Source organism: Pezoporus occidentalis, unplaced genomic scaffold, assembly GCF_034315485.1.
Source record: "Pezoporus occidentalis ecotype Australia unplaced genomic scaffold, CSIRO_AGI_Poc_V1 ctg23, whole genome shotgun sequence".
In the NCBI taxonomy this organism is placed as follows: Eukaryota; Metazoa; Chordata; class Aves; order Psittaciformes; family Psittacidae; genus Pezoporus; species Pezoporus occidentalis.
This window is the reverse complement of record NW_026914180.1, coordinates 16,042-31,102: the sequence shown is the minus strand read 5'-3', so window position 1 is coordinate 31,102 and position 15,061 is coordinate 16,042. Positions and strand designations below refer to the sequence as shown.

Genomic DNA, 15,061 nt, shown 5'->3' with positions numbered 1-15,061 from the left:
AATTGCTTGCTGTGTTTACGTATTACTTCAGATCTTTGAAAACAATCCTAAAGACCTAATTAAGCTTTTGGAAAATGCATATATCTGTCAGGAAGATTACTGAGGTTCCTGAAAGTCACGTTAATTATGTTTAGCATCTTTGTGATGAAATAGATACTTTGGTTTATTAAACATGAGCTATATTAAGCATTTCAGTATTAATGACATCCTGTATCTTCATGGTTTGCCCTTTTATCTTTCTATTTTAAATATTGTCATGATTATTTTTTGCACATATTTATCACTGAGTTACAGCCAAAGATGGAATTCCTCTAATCTAAACTTTACAAGCCTACAGTGCAGCAATTTATATGCCAAACTCAGTCTAGATTCCCTCTGTAGTCAATGGAGAGACTTAGGATGTGATAAGGCTTTTCTTAGGGACAGATGATTCATCTTTATGCCTAAGTGCCTGCTACTCTTCATAGACAACAAAGGGAATGTAGGTGTGGAAGTGATTTAAATAAAAATAGACGTCATCATTGCAAATATCTCATAACTTTAAGCTAGTCAATATATACATCAATAGATGCATTCAATACATAACCATAGGCTTTACAACAGGACACACTTCTTAAAGGGGCATCTAGAGCAATCACGAACTATGTCTTAAAAGTGCGTTTTTCTCTTCACCAGCTTTAGAGACATTATCTTAATTTCAGTATGTCTGAACCTTGGTGAGATGAATGTTGTTCTACATGAGCACAAATCTTGATGTCTCCACTGCTAAAAGTTTATATTTGACCAAATTAATTTCACTTAAGACTCAGCACTTAAACTAAACAATTCTCTTAGTTTAAAGATGCAGACCTAAGTAGCAAAAGAGCAACTACACAGTCTTTCTTCAAAGGCTGTGGTTTGAAGATCATTTGATTCTCTTGACAGTTTGTGGTATTTTGTCTAAAAAAGGTTGGGTGGTAAGAACCTCTAAGATGAAAGCAGCAAACACTGTCAGAGTAAAAATTATGCTGTATTTTATCCTTAGCTTCATACCACATCTATTAAATCTCATGTAAGTTACAATGGTTTTCTTTGAGCCACATGACTTTGCATTAGTCCAGCAGAAGCAGGTGAAGTCCAGCAGAAATGGCACAAGACACATCTTCAGTGCAGTGGAGATACCTGGATCTGATGGGAGAGTAAGCTCTAACCAACATTTTCATCTCTTTCTAAGAGACAGAAAAAAGAATGCCAACCACAAATTTCCTTACACAATTGCTTTTGGAGTTTCAGGTTCCCTGATGTTGAGTACCCATGTTTTCTGATGGTCTCCTTCATTCTTTCCAAATGGCATCATCATGTATCCAGCTCAGTGGTTCTTACAGTTGTATCTGCAGGCTCTCAAGCTAGAGATATATCTTTGTTACATCATATTCAGAGTAGCTGGAAGAACCTATTTAGACCATTTAGAAGTCATTGGTCCTTGTTCCCTATTGCACAGTTGCTCAAAATACTTTTTTTTTTTTTTCATCTGATGCACAGTTCCTGTGTTTGTTTAGGTCATGGCATTAGTCTTCTAGAAACATGTTTTAAAATGTGGAATAGGGACACACTGGAATATTCAGTTGAAATCACTGGAAATTCTACTCAGCAATGCAATGTGATGTGTATCTCCATCTCCACTTCATGCCCGGTTATGTCCTATGTGATATCTGTAGACACCTTAGCAATCTTCTTAATAAGCATGGATGTGCAGTGAAAGAATAAGGTATGGTTCTTTCAGATGCTGGTCAAAGTTAGACAACCTTTCTTCTTTCTATTCCTTTTACAATAAAGATGGGTTTTTACATAATTCAATAGAGGAGTGAGGAAAAACAGGGGACACAAGTATTTGTGTTTCTTGTATTAATACTTTATGGAAAGGCCACATTCATAGCTATGCTATTGGAGAAAACCTGATGCTTAGACTGTTTTTAGGGAAAATGGCAGATGAAAAATAGAATGTCAGCTTAAATAAAACAAAAACACGACAATGTGCATTTTTTTAAAGTTACCTAAGACATTCCTCCACTTGTTGAAATGTAAAAAAGGCTTTGGCTAGAAGTTTTGGGGAACATATCTCTCCTAAACAGCCAGTTTAAGCCTGACTGATTACTGTCCTTAAAACTTTTGGATCCATGAACCAAGTTTCTTGCTGGTCTGAAAGAGTATATGAAGAAAAGAAGATGGAAATCTTTGGCTGCTACGTGCCTGAGAATTTTGCTGTATACCTTAGCTTCTTAATTTCACTATTGGACACAAGCATACTTATCTCACAGATGCTGCTTTAAGACTTTCTAATTCTTCCTAATGCTCTTGAAAAAACATAATCAATTATGATCCACACAGTCATTAGTATCTCTCATGTTTTTCTTATCATTAAAATATTCTCTTCCTCATCTTAGATCTTAATCTATAAACTTCAGAATGTGTCATTTCTTAGATTTATGTCCTTCCTGACTTTTATGGCAATATTGAAAACAGCATCTTAAATAAGTTGATGATGGCATTGTATTTCAAGATCCTACAAACTAACTGTATGATTAATCAGATATAATTAATTCCAGAAAACTGACAGTAGAAAAAAAAATTTCCTCTGCATCTTTCCCAAAATTAATCTCCTGTGACTATGGTGAGATACAACATACTAATAGACAATTCTGTTGTGATTTTTAAATCAAAGTAATATTTATCCTTTTGTTGTCATTAATTCTGAGTATAAAGGGTAAGAGACTTTGAGAGGTGATGCTTCATTTTCCAGGTTACTACCTTAATTTGATTTTTTATTCCATGGCTAGTTTAAGATGCTTATGTTCTTTACATCCTTTTTTGTTTACAGATACAGTATTATTCCATAATCTTTTCCACAATATTTGTGTCCCTTTTCATTAATCTGATTATATGTCCATAGAGAAAAAGGACTAGAATAGACCTTGAAGGGTTTTTTAGTCCATTACATTGAATCACTTCTATATATCTTACTTTTTCCAGAGATCACCAGAGTTGGAGACTGTGTATGCTCTTCCTCAGTGAGTTCCAGGGCTGTTCCCTCTTGTTAAAGAACTTCTGGTCAATGCCCAATTTGACAATTCACAAGAATTGTGTTCTCTGGGTTATGGGGTCTTCCAGCACACTTGAGATTTGGTGTGCATTTGGTGTTCATCATGTGTGTTTAGTACAATCCCAGGACAAGGGTTGGGATGTATTTATCACCATTAGTGCACAAAACGTGACTGTGGGACACCAGCAATGGACTGATATCTCATTTCCAGTTTAGTATTGAATATAACAACATATGTTCACTGAGTTCTTGGAGATGTATTAATTAAGTCCTCACTTTCAGTAAGACAAACACATCATTTGGGGGATTTTGTTGAACATGTGTTATCAGATTCAGTGTGTCTGCAACATACCATGTAGATATAAGCAGAGTTTACATTTGAATTTTTAAAAGTATTCTCTTCCAAAAATATGGCTTTTTACCTTCCTTTACATTCCATCTACCTCCTTAACTTGCTTGAAGGAAATCAGTCTTACTTTTTCCCCTTTGAAAATGTCCTGGAGGTTACTTTACTTTGTTTATAATAAAACACTTGCCTTATTTTCAGATCAACATTTGCATTCCCTTGGGTCTTTTTTGCTGCTCAATCAGCAAATGACACTGACCAAGACGTACATAAGTCTTGGCTGGATCCCTGCTTTTGGGGAATTACATCCATACTCAGTTAAGTGCTTACAGGGACACACGCTCATTTCCAGCCCTTTTGTTTATGCTTTGTTTAATTTCCGTCTAAAATCTATTTATTCTGATGCCATGGAAAATAGTTACACAGTGGAATTACACTTAAGTTTCCAGGAGTATAAATGAGATCAAAATCAAGGCCTTGGAGAATAGTCATGAGTATAAGAACATACAGGGCATTTTAGCTTTATTTGTATTGCTGGTTTGGATTGTTTTTCTAAGTAGAAATAAATTCACACATACACACAAAAAAAGTGATTTCAAACACTCCATTGGAATTAAGCAGTTGGGTGAGAGGTTTATTATTGTGTTGTGGTAGCAGTCTGAATCCCTTAGCAAGATTAATCTCCTCATGTTTGGCATGGTAGGAAAAAATATTGATTGTAATAATGCAAATTAAAATAACAGTACAAAGTATTAAGCATTACTAGTGCTATTATTGTAGCAGTGTGAAGAAGTGGGAGCAAACTACAGTGTGTGTGAAATCACTGTTTGGGAACAAATGGGAATATTGTATATTTGTTTGTATAATTATCCAGTGTATGTATATCCCAACAGACAGGCAACAAAATATTTTCTGTGTTTTCTTCTTTAATTAAAGCACAAGTTGTTTATTACAAGGCTGCATTAAAGTTCTTTCACTCTATTATAACAGGAGACTGGCTCGCTCTACACTACTGCTTATCCCCTTGTTTGGAATTCACTACACGGTGTTTGCTTTTTCTCCTGAAAATGTCAGTAAGCGGGAGAGACTAGTGTTTGAATTGGGACTGGGATCTTTCCAGGTGATTATACAGTGAATTCTGCTTCTGTTAAAAAGAAATTTCTATTTCTATTTTGCATGCACAGTTCTCAGACTGGTTGTATATGTTTTGTATACTAGGATTTTGGTTTTGTTTGTTTGTTTGTTCTAAATCCATCTATTTTCTAGCATTTACTGAAAGTTTTGAATTACTTTTTTTTTTTTCTCTCCCATTTACCTAGGGTTTTGTTGTTGCTGTTCTCTATTGTTTCTTGAATGGGGAGGTAAGACTTTTAATATTTTACCTCCCCCACTCACCATCCCCATCCCATTTCCTTGTGGGAATAACCACTCTTCTAAACCTTCACTGTAATTCATTGTATGCCATATTCCCTAATACCTTAGGCTGAATCTCACAGGGTCTCAGAAAAAGAAAGAAGATGTGCAGTGTCTTTATTAAACCAAAGTATTGGCCTTGCCAGAAATGATGTCTCAGATTAATGTTTGCTAACAGAGATAGGAATTGTACTGGTTTCTTTAGGTATGTCATCCCAGGTGCAGGACTTCGCTCTTTGTTAAAATTCATGCAGTTCTTGCTGTAAATTGGCTTTCCCTGTGAAATGTCCACCTCACCACCCAGATTGGTGTTATCAGCCATCTTTGGTGAGGGTGCTTTCAACCCCATCATTCAGGTAATTTATAAAGATGTTGACGAGCATGGACTTCAGCATCCATCTCCGAGTACCCCACTGGTTGAAGTCTCCCAGCCTGAGTAAAAACAGTTGTCACCTTCTGATTGTGGCCTGTTAGCCAATTTCCTGCCCATTTTGCAGGCTGCCTACCTAATCTATGTCTTGCCACCTTGCCTAGGAGGAGACCGTGGGAAACAGTGTCAAATGCTTTATTGAAGTCCAAGTAAACACTGTCAACTGCTCTTTCCATGTCATCAGAAAACATTTTCTTATAGAAGATGATCGTGCTAGTCTGGCATGCCTTTGAGAAATCGTTGCTGGCTTTTCCCAATCACCTGCTTAACTTGGTTTAAGATAGTTTATAGGAGGTCTTGTTCCATTGTTTTCCCAGAGCCTGAAGGGGAGGAAGAGAGAAAGAGGGAGAGGGGGAGAGAGAAGGAGAGTGAGAGTGAGAAGGAGGGGCAGAGATGCCATGTCCTGTTGCTGATGATGTACCAAGCAGATGCCATGCCCTGTTGCTGATGTTGCACCCAACAAATACCATACCCTGTTTGCATTTCTGGTTACTAGCCATCCCCATGAGACAGTTAGGTGTGGCTTCCCACAGTTTAACCTGGCCGTGGAGACAGCTGGCACCACAGAACTGTTGCCCACTCTTCTCATGAGACCTGACTTTTACCAGCTGGCCCCTCCATACATACAGCTCAATTGTGTCAGGTGCCCAGAAATGCCCTCAGACGTTGCCTGGGTACCTTGCAAGCCTCACACTCCTCTCAGCGCATGGCAACTGCTGCTGCTAGCATCAGTGTTCCACTTCACCCACTCTGATCTGCAAATTGACATCCCCCTGCCTTTGTTTATCAGACTGAATACCTGAGGTAACTGTTTTCTGTATAAATGGAAAAAGAGTCCCTCATCAAGGCTTCCCTAAGATGAATATCTACAGTTCATCCATTCTCTGTTCCACTAATACACATCTACTGTGCAGTCCAACAGAAGACTTGTCTTAAAAGCACCTTTAGTTTTCAAGGAGCCTGAAACTATTTCTTTCTACCAGTTGTAGTGCAGTACGTTTTTTATGCTCGTTTACATATAGCATGCCATAGCTGCTCTCTTGTACAAAAGGTCTCTAACCCCTTGATCCAAGTGATTCCTTTGCAGATAGCCATAACAATCTCCAAGTTTATCAAACAAATTTATAGGTCACCTTTGCTCATGGGCTTATCCTGTTAAAGGACCCACAGGTCTGTTAAAGCATTATTCATAGTTTGGTCCCAAGAAGCTCGGAAGGTGAGTTCAGGATCATGACTTTCTGGAATTAATGGCATTAGTGTCATTCATACTTCACCAGCTGACATTACTGGATAGACAACTCTCTCACCGACAGCTGTTGTTTCATCTATTACCTTCCATGAGTGCTAAAAAAATAACCAGAAAGTCTTGTCTAAAACTAATCTGCAGATAAGCACTTTCCAAGGTAACATGTGGAGTGTGTCAGATTTCCTGTAACCATTTGGAGGGAATGGGTTGATGGTTTTTAGCCAGACTAGTACAACCAAATTAATTGAAACAATTTTATCTCTCAAGACATTAGAGAATGTCTTGTGATCCTGCAAAATTATTTAGGTAAGAAAGGGTTCACCTTTGGTATATTAACATTGCTTAATATTAATCTCTAGATATTACTCTCTTAACTATCTGTATTTTGCTGAAAATAGGAATTGAGAGGTAGTAGAAGGAGAATATAAGTTTTCCAGTTGGATTTTTCCTCCCTGTAGTTTGTGTATATACAATTGAACCACTTGTTTAGCATTTTGGCATATGCTGATTCATTTTGATAACTATATTAGTCTAGGAAAATCTAGTGATGATTGTTAAAGACAAGAACTCAGCAGCTGATTGGAGACTGAAAAAAAATATATGAAGAAAAATATCTGTACACATTTACTTGCTCTTACACTGTTTCATTGAGTAATATGCTACTGGCTACTGTCAGGAGTGAGTAATAGACTGAGCAAATGTCGGTCTAGTATATTTCTTATATTAAATCCTTACTATCTTATGTGTATATATATATACATACATGTACTTTTAGCAGGATTTCCAGGAAACTGGTGATGAATGAAAAGTGGAAAAGCTATATAATTATTTGCTTATTTTCTAATTGAAATTCTGACATGAATTGTTTTACTATTGGTGACTTACCGTGGATGCCCATGAAAAAAATCTCAAGGAAAAGGAGGCTGTCACAGATGTATATTAGTCCAAGAGCTATTGACTGCTTAGAAGTGATGTGAAAGCAGGGCACAAAGTTTTCAATAGACATTCAGCCATTAATGGCAGGTGAGAGACAAGCTCCCTCTGTGGAAAGGTTATTTCATTTCTTGTCTAGTACCTTTTGGTTGCTGGTTTCTTTGGCTCCTTGTTATGTATTTGCTACTGGCTGTTGATGAAAACAGGATATTCTTCCAAGAAGATAGCTCAAGAGCTATGTTGGAGTTGGTGTTGAACAGGTCTTCCATGCACCTGTGGGCTGATACTAAATTCTTTGAAGTCAGAGACACAGAGCCCAGGCTGTTGTTCCCACTGCATGCATGGACCTCTTCCATACATGGGGAAATCACTTCAGATTTTGCTGAAGTGAGGAGTTTAATAATAGTCTTAAAGATAATTCTGTCAAATTGGCGTTTTTTTCTAATCTTGATAGTTTGTCAGCATGTCCCTCGAGCGGCTAAGTACATAAAAAATGACCTTTTGAAGTTTCTCCCTAAAGGTGCAATCAGAAATAAAGAGAAAATGGAGGAGCTGGAAAGTCAACCGGTATTTTGCTGTGGATTTCAAACATCGTCATCCTTCTCTAGCGAGCAGCGGAGTGAACGGGGGGACACAACTCTCCATTCTGAGCAAGAGCAGCTCTCAGATTCGGATGTCCAGCATAAATGCAGAGAACCTAGCGACATGAGCAGCTAAAGAAAACACATCAGTCAACAAGCAAACCAAAAACCATCCCTTAAAAAAAAAAAATCATAGTTTTGGTGGTGGTGTAGGCCTTTTTCCTTTCCTTTCCTTTCCTTTCCTTTCCTTTCCTTTCCTTTCCTTTCCTTTCCTTTCCCTTTTCCCTTTTCCCTTTTCCCTTTTCCCTTTCCCTTCTTTTACTTTCCTTTGTGATAAAAGCAAAGGAAATGTGTGTATATATATCTTTTTAATAATCACTGTAAATACCCAAGTGTACTCAAGGCCATTAACAGAAAAATGTTTAAAAGATAGCCAAGCCTACCCACTCCATGATTTATATTTCAGAGCATCTGCAAGTAATCCGTTGTCAGTCAAAAGTAACAGTGATTGCGTGCAGTTGTGATCCTTGGTTGCCAAACTGATACTAATCTGTGAATGGACATGACCACTGTTATTTTTAATATTGCTTTCCATTTTGGTTTGAATTGACTTTTTTTTTTTTGTTCTAGTCAAACATATCTTAGTGTGTCCCTGTCTTTTGGCATGTGAATTTCTGCAGTGTTTCTCTTTTGAGTCTTAGGATGGAGCTAATATGCTTGGGTTAATCTAACCAGCTGATTCAGGAAGAACTCCAGAAAATTAAGTTCATGGCTGGATTTAGTCAAATGTTTCCTGTGGACTTAAAGAAAGTTCTGTGCCAATGTGGAGCTGCATAGCTACCATCAATCAGTGTGGGGACTTCAGGCAAGAGAGATGGGATCAGCTTCTTCCTTACCCAGGGACACTTGTAAGAAAATGTTCTTTGTTCTAGCTAAGCTGTGAATTTTCTAAAAGGGCCATGTAGTTGAGATATATCTATATTTTTGGCATTAATTGATTGATGATAGATTATTTGGATTCTTTACATAATAAAAATAACTGACGCCTCCCTCCCACCTTAGGAGCAAAAGTCAGTTCCAGGGTGGCCTTTCCCTCCAGATAACCTTGAACCTTCTGCATCTGTGTCCAAATGTGGTACGGTTTCGGGTAGTGCTGTCAGAGTGTGGTGCCTTTGCAACCTGGTTGACTTCTGTGTGTTGACTTTTCCTTGCCATTACAAGAGGCACAAGAAGGATCTGGCATGATCATCCTGGAATTTGGTGAGCAATTAAATTGAACAATACAATGGCATAGAAGGAAAAGTTAAAAGACTTTGTATGACTTCCCACACCTGGCAGTTTTCTCTCTTTTTGGATATTCTGTTTGTTTAACCACCAGTGGTCTTACTGCTTTTCTTTGAGAGGAATTACTCTCAACCTTTGCCTTTTAGCTAAAGCCACGACTGGTACTTATCTACTTCAATTAAATGTCAGTGATGTCAATTCTTGAAAGTCTTTATACAGTGCATAAAGGCTTTGAGGACTGTCCTAGTGCTCACTTCATTTTGGATTTATGAACTGATATATATATAAATATATATATGTGCATGTATGTGTATGCATATATATAAAAAAAAAAGTCAAAAATGAAAATGACACTTTAAATGTGAAGTTTTGAACTGAAACTAATAGTAACCAGGAAATTTAAAATTCAGGCTTGTTCTTTGGTGTTAGTTGACAGGATTATGATCTAAAAAAATAAATGAAAGACTCAGAATTTTAGTGTCAGCTCACTGTAAGCTTTTAATTTTACTGACTTTTGTTTAGGTAAAAAAAAATGTCATTTTAATCATAGGTTTTAAAAAATAATACTAGTTTCCTTGTTTTTAAAAGGAGAAAAAATGGGTCTCAGAAAGTTGTGAAATAAATATTAATAAGAATAATAATTAACACATATAGTGTTTTATGGGCAAAAACTGCTCTCAGTTGTAGTAGTGTAAATGAATGTAAAAATAATTTGAAACAGGCAGAAATGTTGACTGATGTCATATTGGTACGGGATCATGCTCTTATGAGACACACCCATGTCAGGTGAAATCTACCCTTGCTGGGAGGACCAGCAAAACAGTTTAAATAATTTACATTTCACTCCAGTTTCTTCAGTGAGAGTTCTATGATCCAGATATATATCTTTATTTTTTCAAGTCTTTGCACTGGTTTGCTGCTCCAAGAGCAGGATTTGTCCCCTTCTGCCAGACTCCCTGCAAAAGTCACTAAAGTATTTTTAACAGATAGATTGGAGCATCCTCTTTCATTAGCTGCTGCTAAAAGCTATTTTAGAAAGTTTCCCAAGGAAGCATGCACTTTGCAGTCCAAAAAGACATGGAAGATGGGGAAAGTGAGATCTATCAGGTAAATGCATAGGTAGACATTTTTTAAATGAGACTGTTTAATGTTAGATGAACTGATGACATTAGGTTTGTATTTTCTGTAGTATGGGCTTTCACAAAGTATTATATTAACAATAGTTTAAGTGTATTATTTAAGAAAACAAAAAATAGATTTTGCATAAATGGCTAGTAGCCAATTTTCAAGCATTAATAATTGAGAACTTTTGAGAAAAAGGCGTTGAATTCCTGTCTCTAGATGGAGACTTTTTGCCATGTTTCAGTCAAGAGCAAGAGGGCATTTGGATTTTTAATTTTGTTTCTGTTGTTGTTGAGTTTTTTTCTGAGCTTATTTCTTTATTCTGTTGTTTTCCTGGCTGTCCTGCAGTGCTCTGCAACATGAGTTGGTGGATCTCAGTCCAGTGCCTTGTGGGCAAATGTTCACAACACCAAAACCACCCTCCAGTCACGCACACCAGAGACCAGGTCCTCAGCTAAATTAAAATCGGGGGAAACTGTTGTTACTGTTAGAACAAAGCCACTTCATTTTGGCTTGGGATTTGACCTCAGCACATTGTTATAATTTTTTGGCAGCCTGAGCAGGAGATGCCAAAGACTGAATATTCATGAAAACCTGGACTTGCTCCTTAGATTTGTAAAGCCAGTGCTCAGGAGCAAGAAAAGTTGGAGGGCAGTGGAGGGAAAATTTCGCTGTGGCAGACCCTGTGTTTCGTGTTCAGTGGACAAATTAAATTCTTTGTTACCTTTCACCAGCACTGTATTTACTGGAAGAAACAGTATCTCTCTGCATATTTAATATACAATTTCTTAAGAAAGAAACCCTTCTCTCATGATTTTTTTGGTGATGATTTGAAGTGCTGATGCACTTGCAAATGTGGCTTTCCTTAGTCACTCAAACTTTCTCAGTATTAACGAGAAAGGTCATACTTCAGGTGTATATAGTTATCTAAATAAGATTCTGATGCCATCAGACAAATTAGCTCTTAAGAAATCTCTCTGTTGAATGTAACCTGAAGATTCTTAGCATGCATGGCCACCATTCACAGTGGCTGTCATTTCTATTTGTTTCAGTCTGGAAGAAACCAACAGGTGGTTCGCTTCTAGGTGTGTGTAAATATAAATTGAGTGTAACAGTGCTTTGTTTGATTTTTTCACTGTGAAACATATTTTGAAGCTCTAAAGGCTATGTTATTAAAAACAGTACATAATTAAAAGAAACAAATGTGCAGCGCTCCTTGAGCCATCTTTTTTACCATGTCCATAATGTCTTTCTTGTATAATTTTCTTACTTTGCTTTTCTAAATGTACAAAAACTTTCTGTGCTACAGCTTTTGTGACTATTTACTGTATCTAACAACTGTTTGATTATTGACTTTTTGATGTGGAGTGCTGGTACTACAGGACAATTAACATTTCATTATGAAAACTATAACCTGTATTTCAATGGACAGGGCTTGTTTCATTGCTACATGGTGACCCCACCTCCTTCTGCCTTTGCCTACATTTAGTATCTCTTGAAGTTAGAGGCCATGTAATGAAACTTAACTGTTCAGTTGTTGGAGATCTTATTTCATAGAGGAAAAATACCCAAGTTCCTCTGCCTCATTTATGTATGTGTATTTGAAAACCAGGTGTCAAAATGGGAGATGGGAGAAGGGACAGAGATAAAGGCATATGAGTCCAGAGTGAAATGCAAAAAAAAAAAGTGCAGTTTGGAAGTTAAATTCAAGCACTCTGTTTGATGTCTAGCTCCTTTTCAGCAGCTGTCCATTCCTGCAATTAAATAACTGTGTCTTGCAAATACAAGGCTAAATAACAACCAGAAGTGGGCAGGAATTGACTGTGCAGATAACTTGAAATTACATTGCAAATATGATTCTCCCTAGACTCTCTCCATGGTCAATGGCAAGTATGAGATACCTTGCAGAAAGGAATGCAGAGCAGTTCATAGAATCATAGAATCAATAGCCCAGGTTAGAAGGAACCTCGAACAACTCTCTTGCCAGTATTTCATGAGAAAGGGAGCCTAGAAGAGATTATCTACCACTCTGTCCAATCCCATCTTGAAAATCTCCAGTGATGGGGACTCACCATGTCCCCGGGCAGACTGTTGCAGTGAATGACCTTTCTCACTATAAAATGTTTCTTTCTTAGAGGTAAAACCTCTACTACTGCAACTTGTACCTATACCAGCCTCCATCCTCTTTGTAGCCACCCTTTCAGTACTGGAATACCGTGATTAGGTCCCTCCTGAGACATCTCCATGAAGAAAAGACCTAACTCCTTCAGTCTTTTCTCATTGAACAGGTTGTCCATCCCTTTGAACATCATGGCCCTCTTTTTCACCCTCTCCAGTATGGCTGCATCTTTCTTGAATTCTGGAGACCAGAACTGCACACAAAATAGTGTTACACTTACTCAAAACCTGATCTGGGAGAATTTTATTTTCTTCAGCCGTGATAAAAGGATTAGTTGCCATAATTTGCCTTCTCCATATCATTTTGTAAAATCGTGTTTTTTCATAGTATTATCGTATCAGTGATAGATATTTCTGCATATCATAATAGCTTCTGTGCTTGCATATGAAGGGCTATGCAGGACCTCCGTTTAGCTCAAAGGTTCATTTTTTTCATAAATCACATGGTCAAAATAAGTCAGTAATATGCAAAGCCATAATGATCAAGAACGAAACATATTTAGCAGAGTTAGAGCTGTTGGTCTGTGATCCTCAGGTGTTCTAGAGCAGCACAGTGCCATAAGTACACTTCATGTGAAGGAAACTGTAATTGCCATTATTTTCACAGCATATTACTCCCGCTCCTAAACTGGTCACCTCCCCTTTTAAGATTCTGTAAGTTTTTTTCTTGGATTGTTTTTTTTCACCTTCTCTTCCCACTGGAAACTTACTATAAAACTTCACTCTTCAGGCATTTAGAAACCTTTTTCTGAATTCCAGATTAAAGTAACTCCTGACTCACTTATGCTCCTTGTCACACTAATCTTGTCTTCAGTTCCCTTCTCCCTTCCTCAAATATGAACGCCTTTATTTCAAAGACTGCAAAGATTATCTTTGATCATGCAGCTGAAAGATAAGACTAAAAATAGTGGTGGTATTCAGCTGCATTTGTTTCACCTCTTTTCTCAGTTTGGGCAGCAAAAACAATGCGAAGAAGCAAATGCTGATATATGCAAATCCATTAAGAACAGCAGGAAAATCATCTGGAAGCAGTATACCAAACACCCTGAAATGTAAAGTTAAAAACTAAGAGAAAGATTTCAGTTTTTAAAAGTATATAAACAAGATTTGGGTTTTGAGCAGCTTTCATTCAGTCAGAAATAAAGGGAAGTGATCCAAATCTTCTCCTTTTCCTGTTTCAGTTACAATCTTGCAAGAGAAGTATGTTGTTTGCAGTTAAATGGATAAGACACACATTCAGCCAACATACTGCAGGAAATCAACATTCAAATGGGCAAAAACATACTGGTTGTTTCAGCTTGTGAGGTTTTGGTGCTCATGTGTCAGACACTGCTACTAAATCCCTACTAAATCTAGCCTGTGAATCATGCAGATGCCAGACTTCACATTATCTTTCCAGCCCCCCCTGCCAGAAATTAGATATAAAAATCTCAAAGGGTACAGCCAAAAAAAATACAACGAGGGTGACTTTAGTGTAAACAGTGTCAGTAAAAGAAATACAAAGATCATTCATTTAATTGGCTTTATTTGCTTTGTTATTTGAAATTGCTTTTTAGTAGTGTTTCAGAACAATTGTTTAGGGCAAAGGTTTTCAACCTGTGGTCTGTGGACACTTCAGAGCACAGACACTTTCTGAAGTGTCCTTGGAAGACATATATATAGCAATATATGCTTGTAGGGTTCCTGAAGTTTTGTTGTCTTTTGTAATTATACGAGGCTCCCACAGATCACAAGAGGTGGAAAAGTACAGCTACAAACAGCTTAGGATGAGTCACTACAAGCTGTTTTCCCAGGACAATTTAGATTACTGTTTTTTCAGCTTTTTACCCATAGCAAAGACCTCCAGTCTTTGATGAACTTCTCAGTGCGTCCCATCCAACATCCACTTTGACAGATAACAACAGAAGGGAATTGGTGAGGAAAGCATGACCACTATTAGTCAGCTGACATCACAGGGAGTATCTATATCCCAATATTACAGAAGGACCAGGATGAAAAAGCAGTGTAACCAGGTCTCTTTGTAGCCTTTTCATAGCCTGTGAATCATTTGAGAAGACACAGGTAGAACAGATACCACAATCTGAATGAAACTATTGTACTTGCCCTCTGTTCTCAACATCAACAGAAACATTCAGGCTGTGATTTCACAACCGCCATGAAGTCCTATGAAGCCTTCTCATATGACAAAGCACAGGATCCTGTTCCATTCAATGGATGTACCTAGGAAGTTCAACAAATAAAGCTTTTCCTCCTTGGTTTGATTGTGTGATTTCATGATATTAAGACTTCCTTCTTTGTTCTGAGATATTCTCATGTGGGCAAGGATTCTAGAGAAATGTAGGATGATTAAAATCATCTGCTACATGACACTGCAGAGACATAAATATGACTTCAAGAGAGCTATTATAGCATGAAAGGTCTAAGGGGAAGCAAGAGAGGGTACTAGGAG

At 37.5% G+C, this 15,061-nt stretch overlaps 1 protein-coding gene across 11 annotated transcripts in view; it reads left to right on the top strand.

Moving 5' to 3' along the window:
* The window catches only part of ADCYAP1R1 (ADCYAP receptor type I), a 138,077-nt gene extending 124,696 nt beyond the window's left edge, over window positions 1-13,381 (top strand). For 7 of the 11 annotated variants that reach the window (XM_062621330.1, XM_062621328.1, XM_062621332.1 and 4 more), the window contains 3 exons: window positions 4,416-4,545; window positions 4,745-4,786; window positions 7,955-13,381. In XM_062621330.1, coding sequence (XP_062477314.1) covers window positions 4,416-4,545; window positions 4,745-4,786; window positions 7,955-8,164 — 382 coding nt within the window. In that variant the 3' untranslated portion in view covers window positions 8,165-13,381. The remainder of the gene's footprint in view (window positions 1-4,415; window positions 4,546-4,744; window positions 4,787-7,954) is intronic. The other 4 variants (XM_062621333.1, XM_062621336.1, XM_062621337.1 and 1 more) reach the window with 1 other exon arrangement.
* The last annotated feature ends 1,680 nt before the right edge of the window (window positions 13,382-15,061 follow it).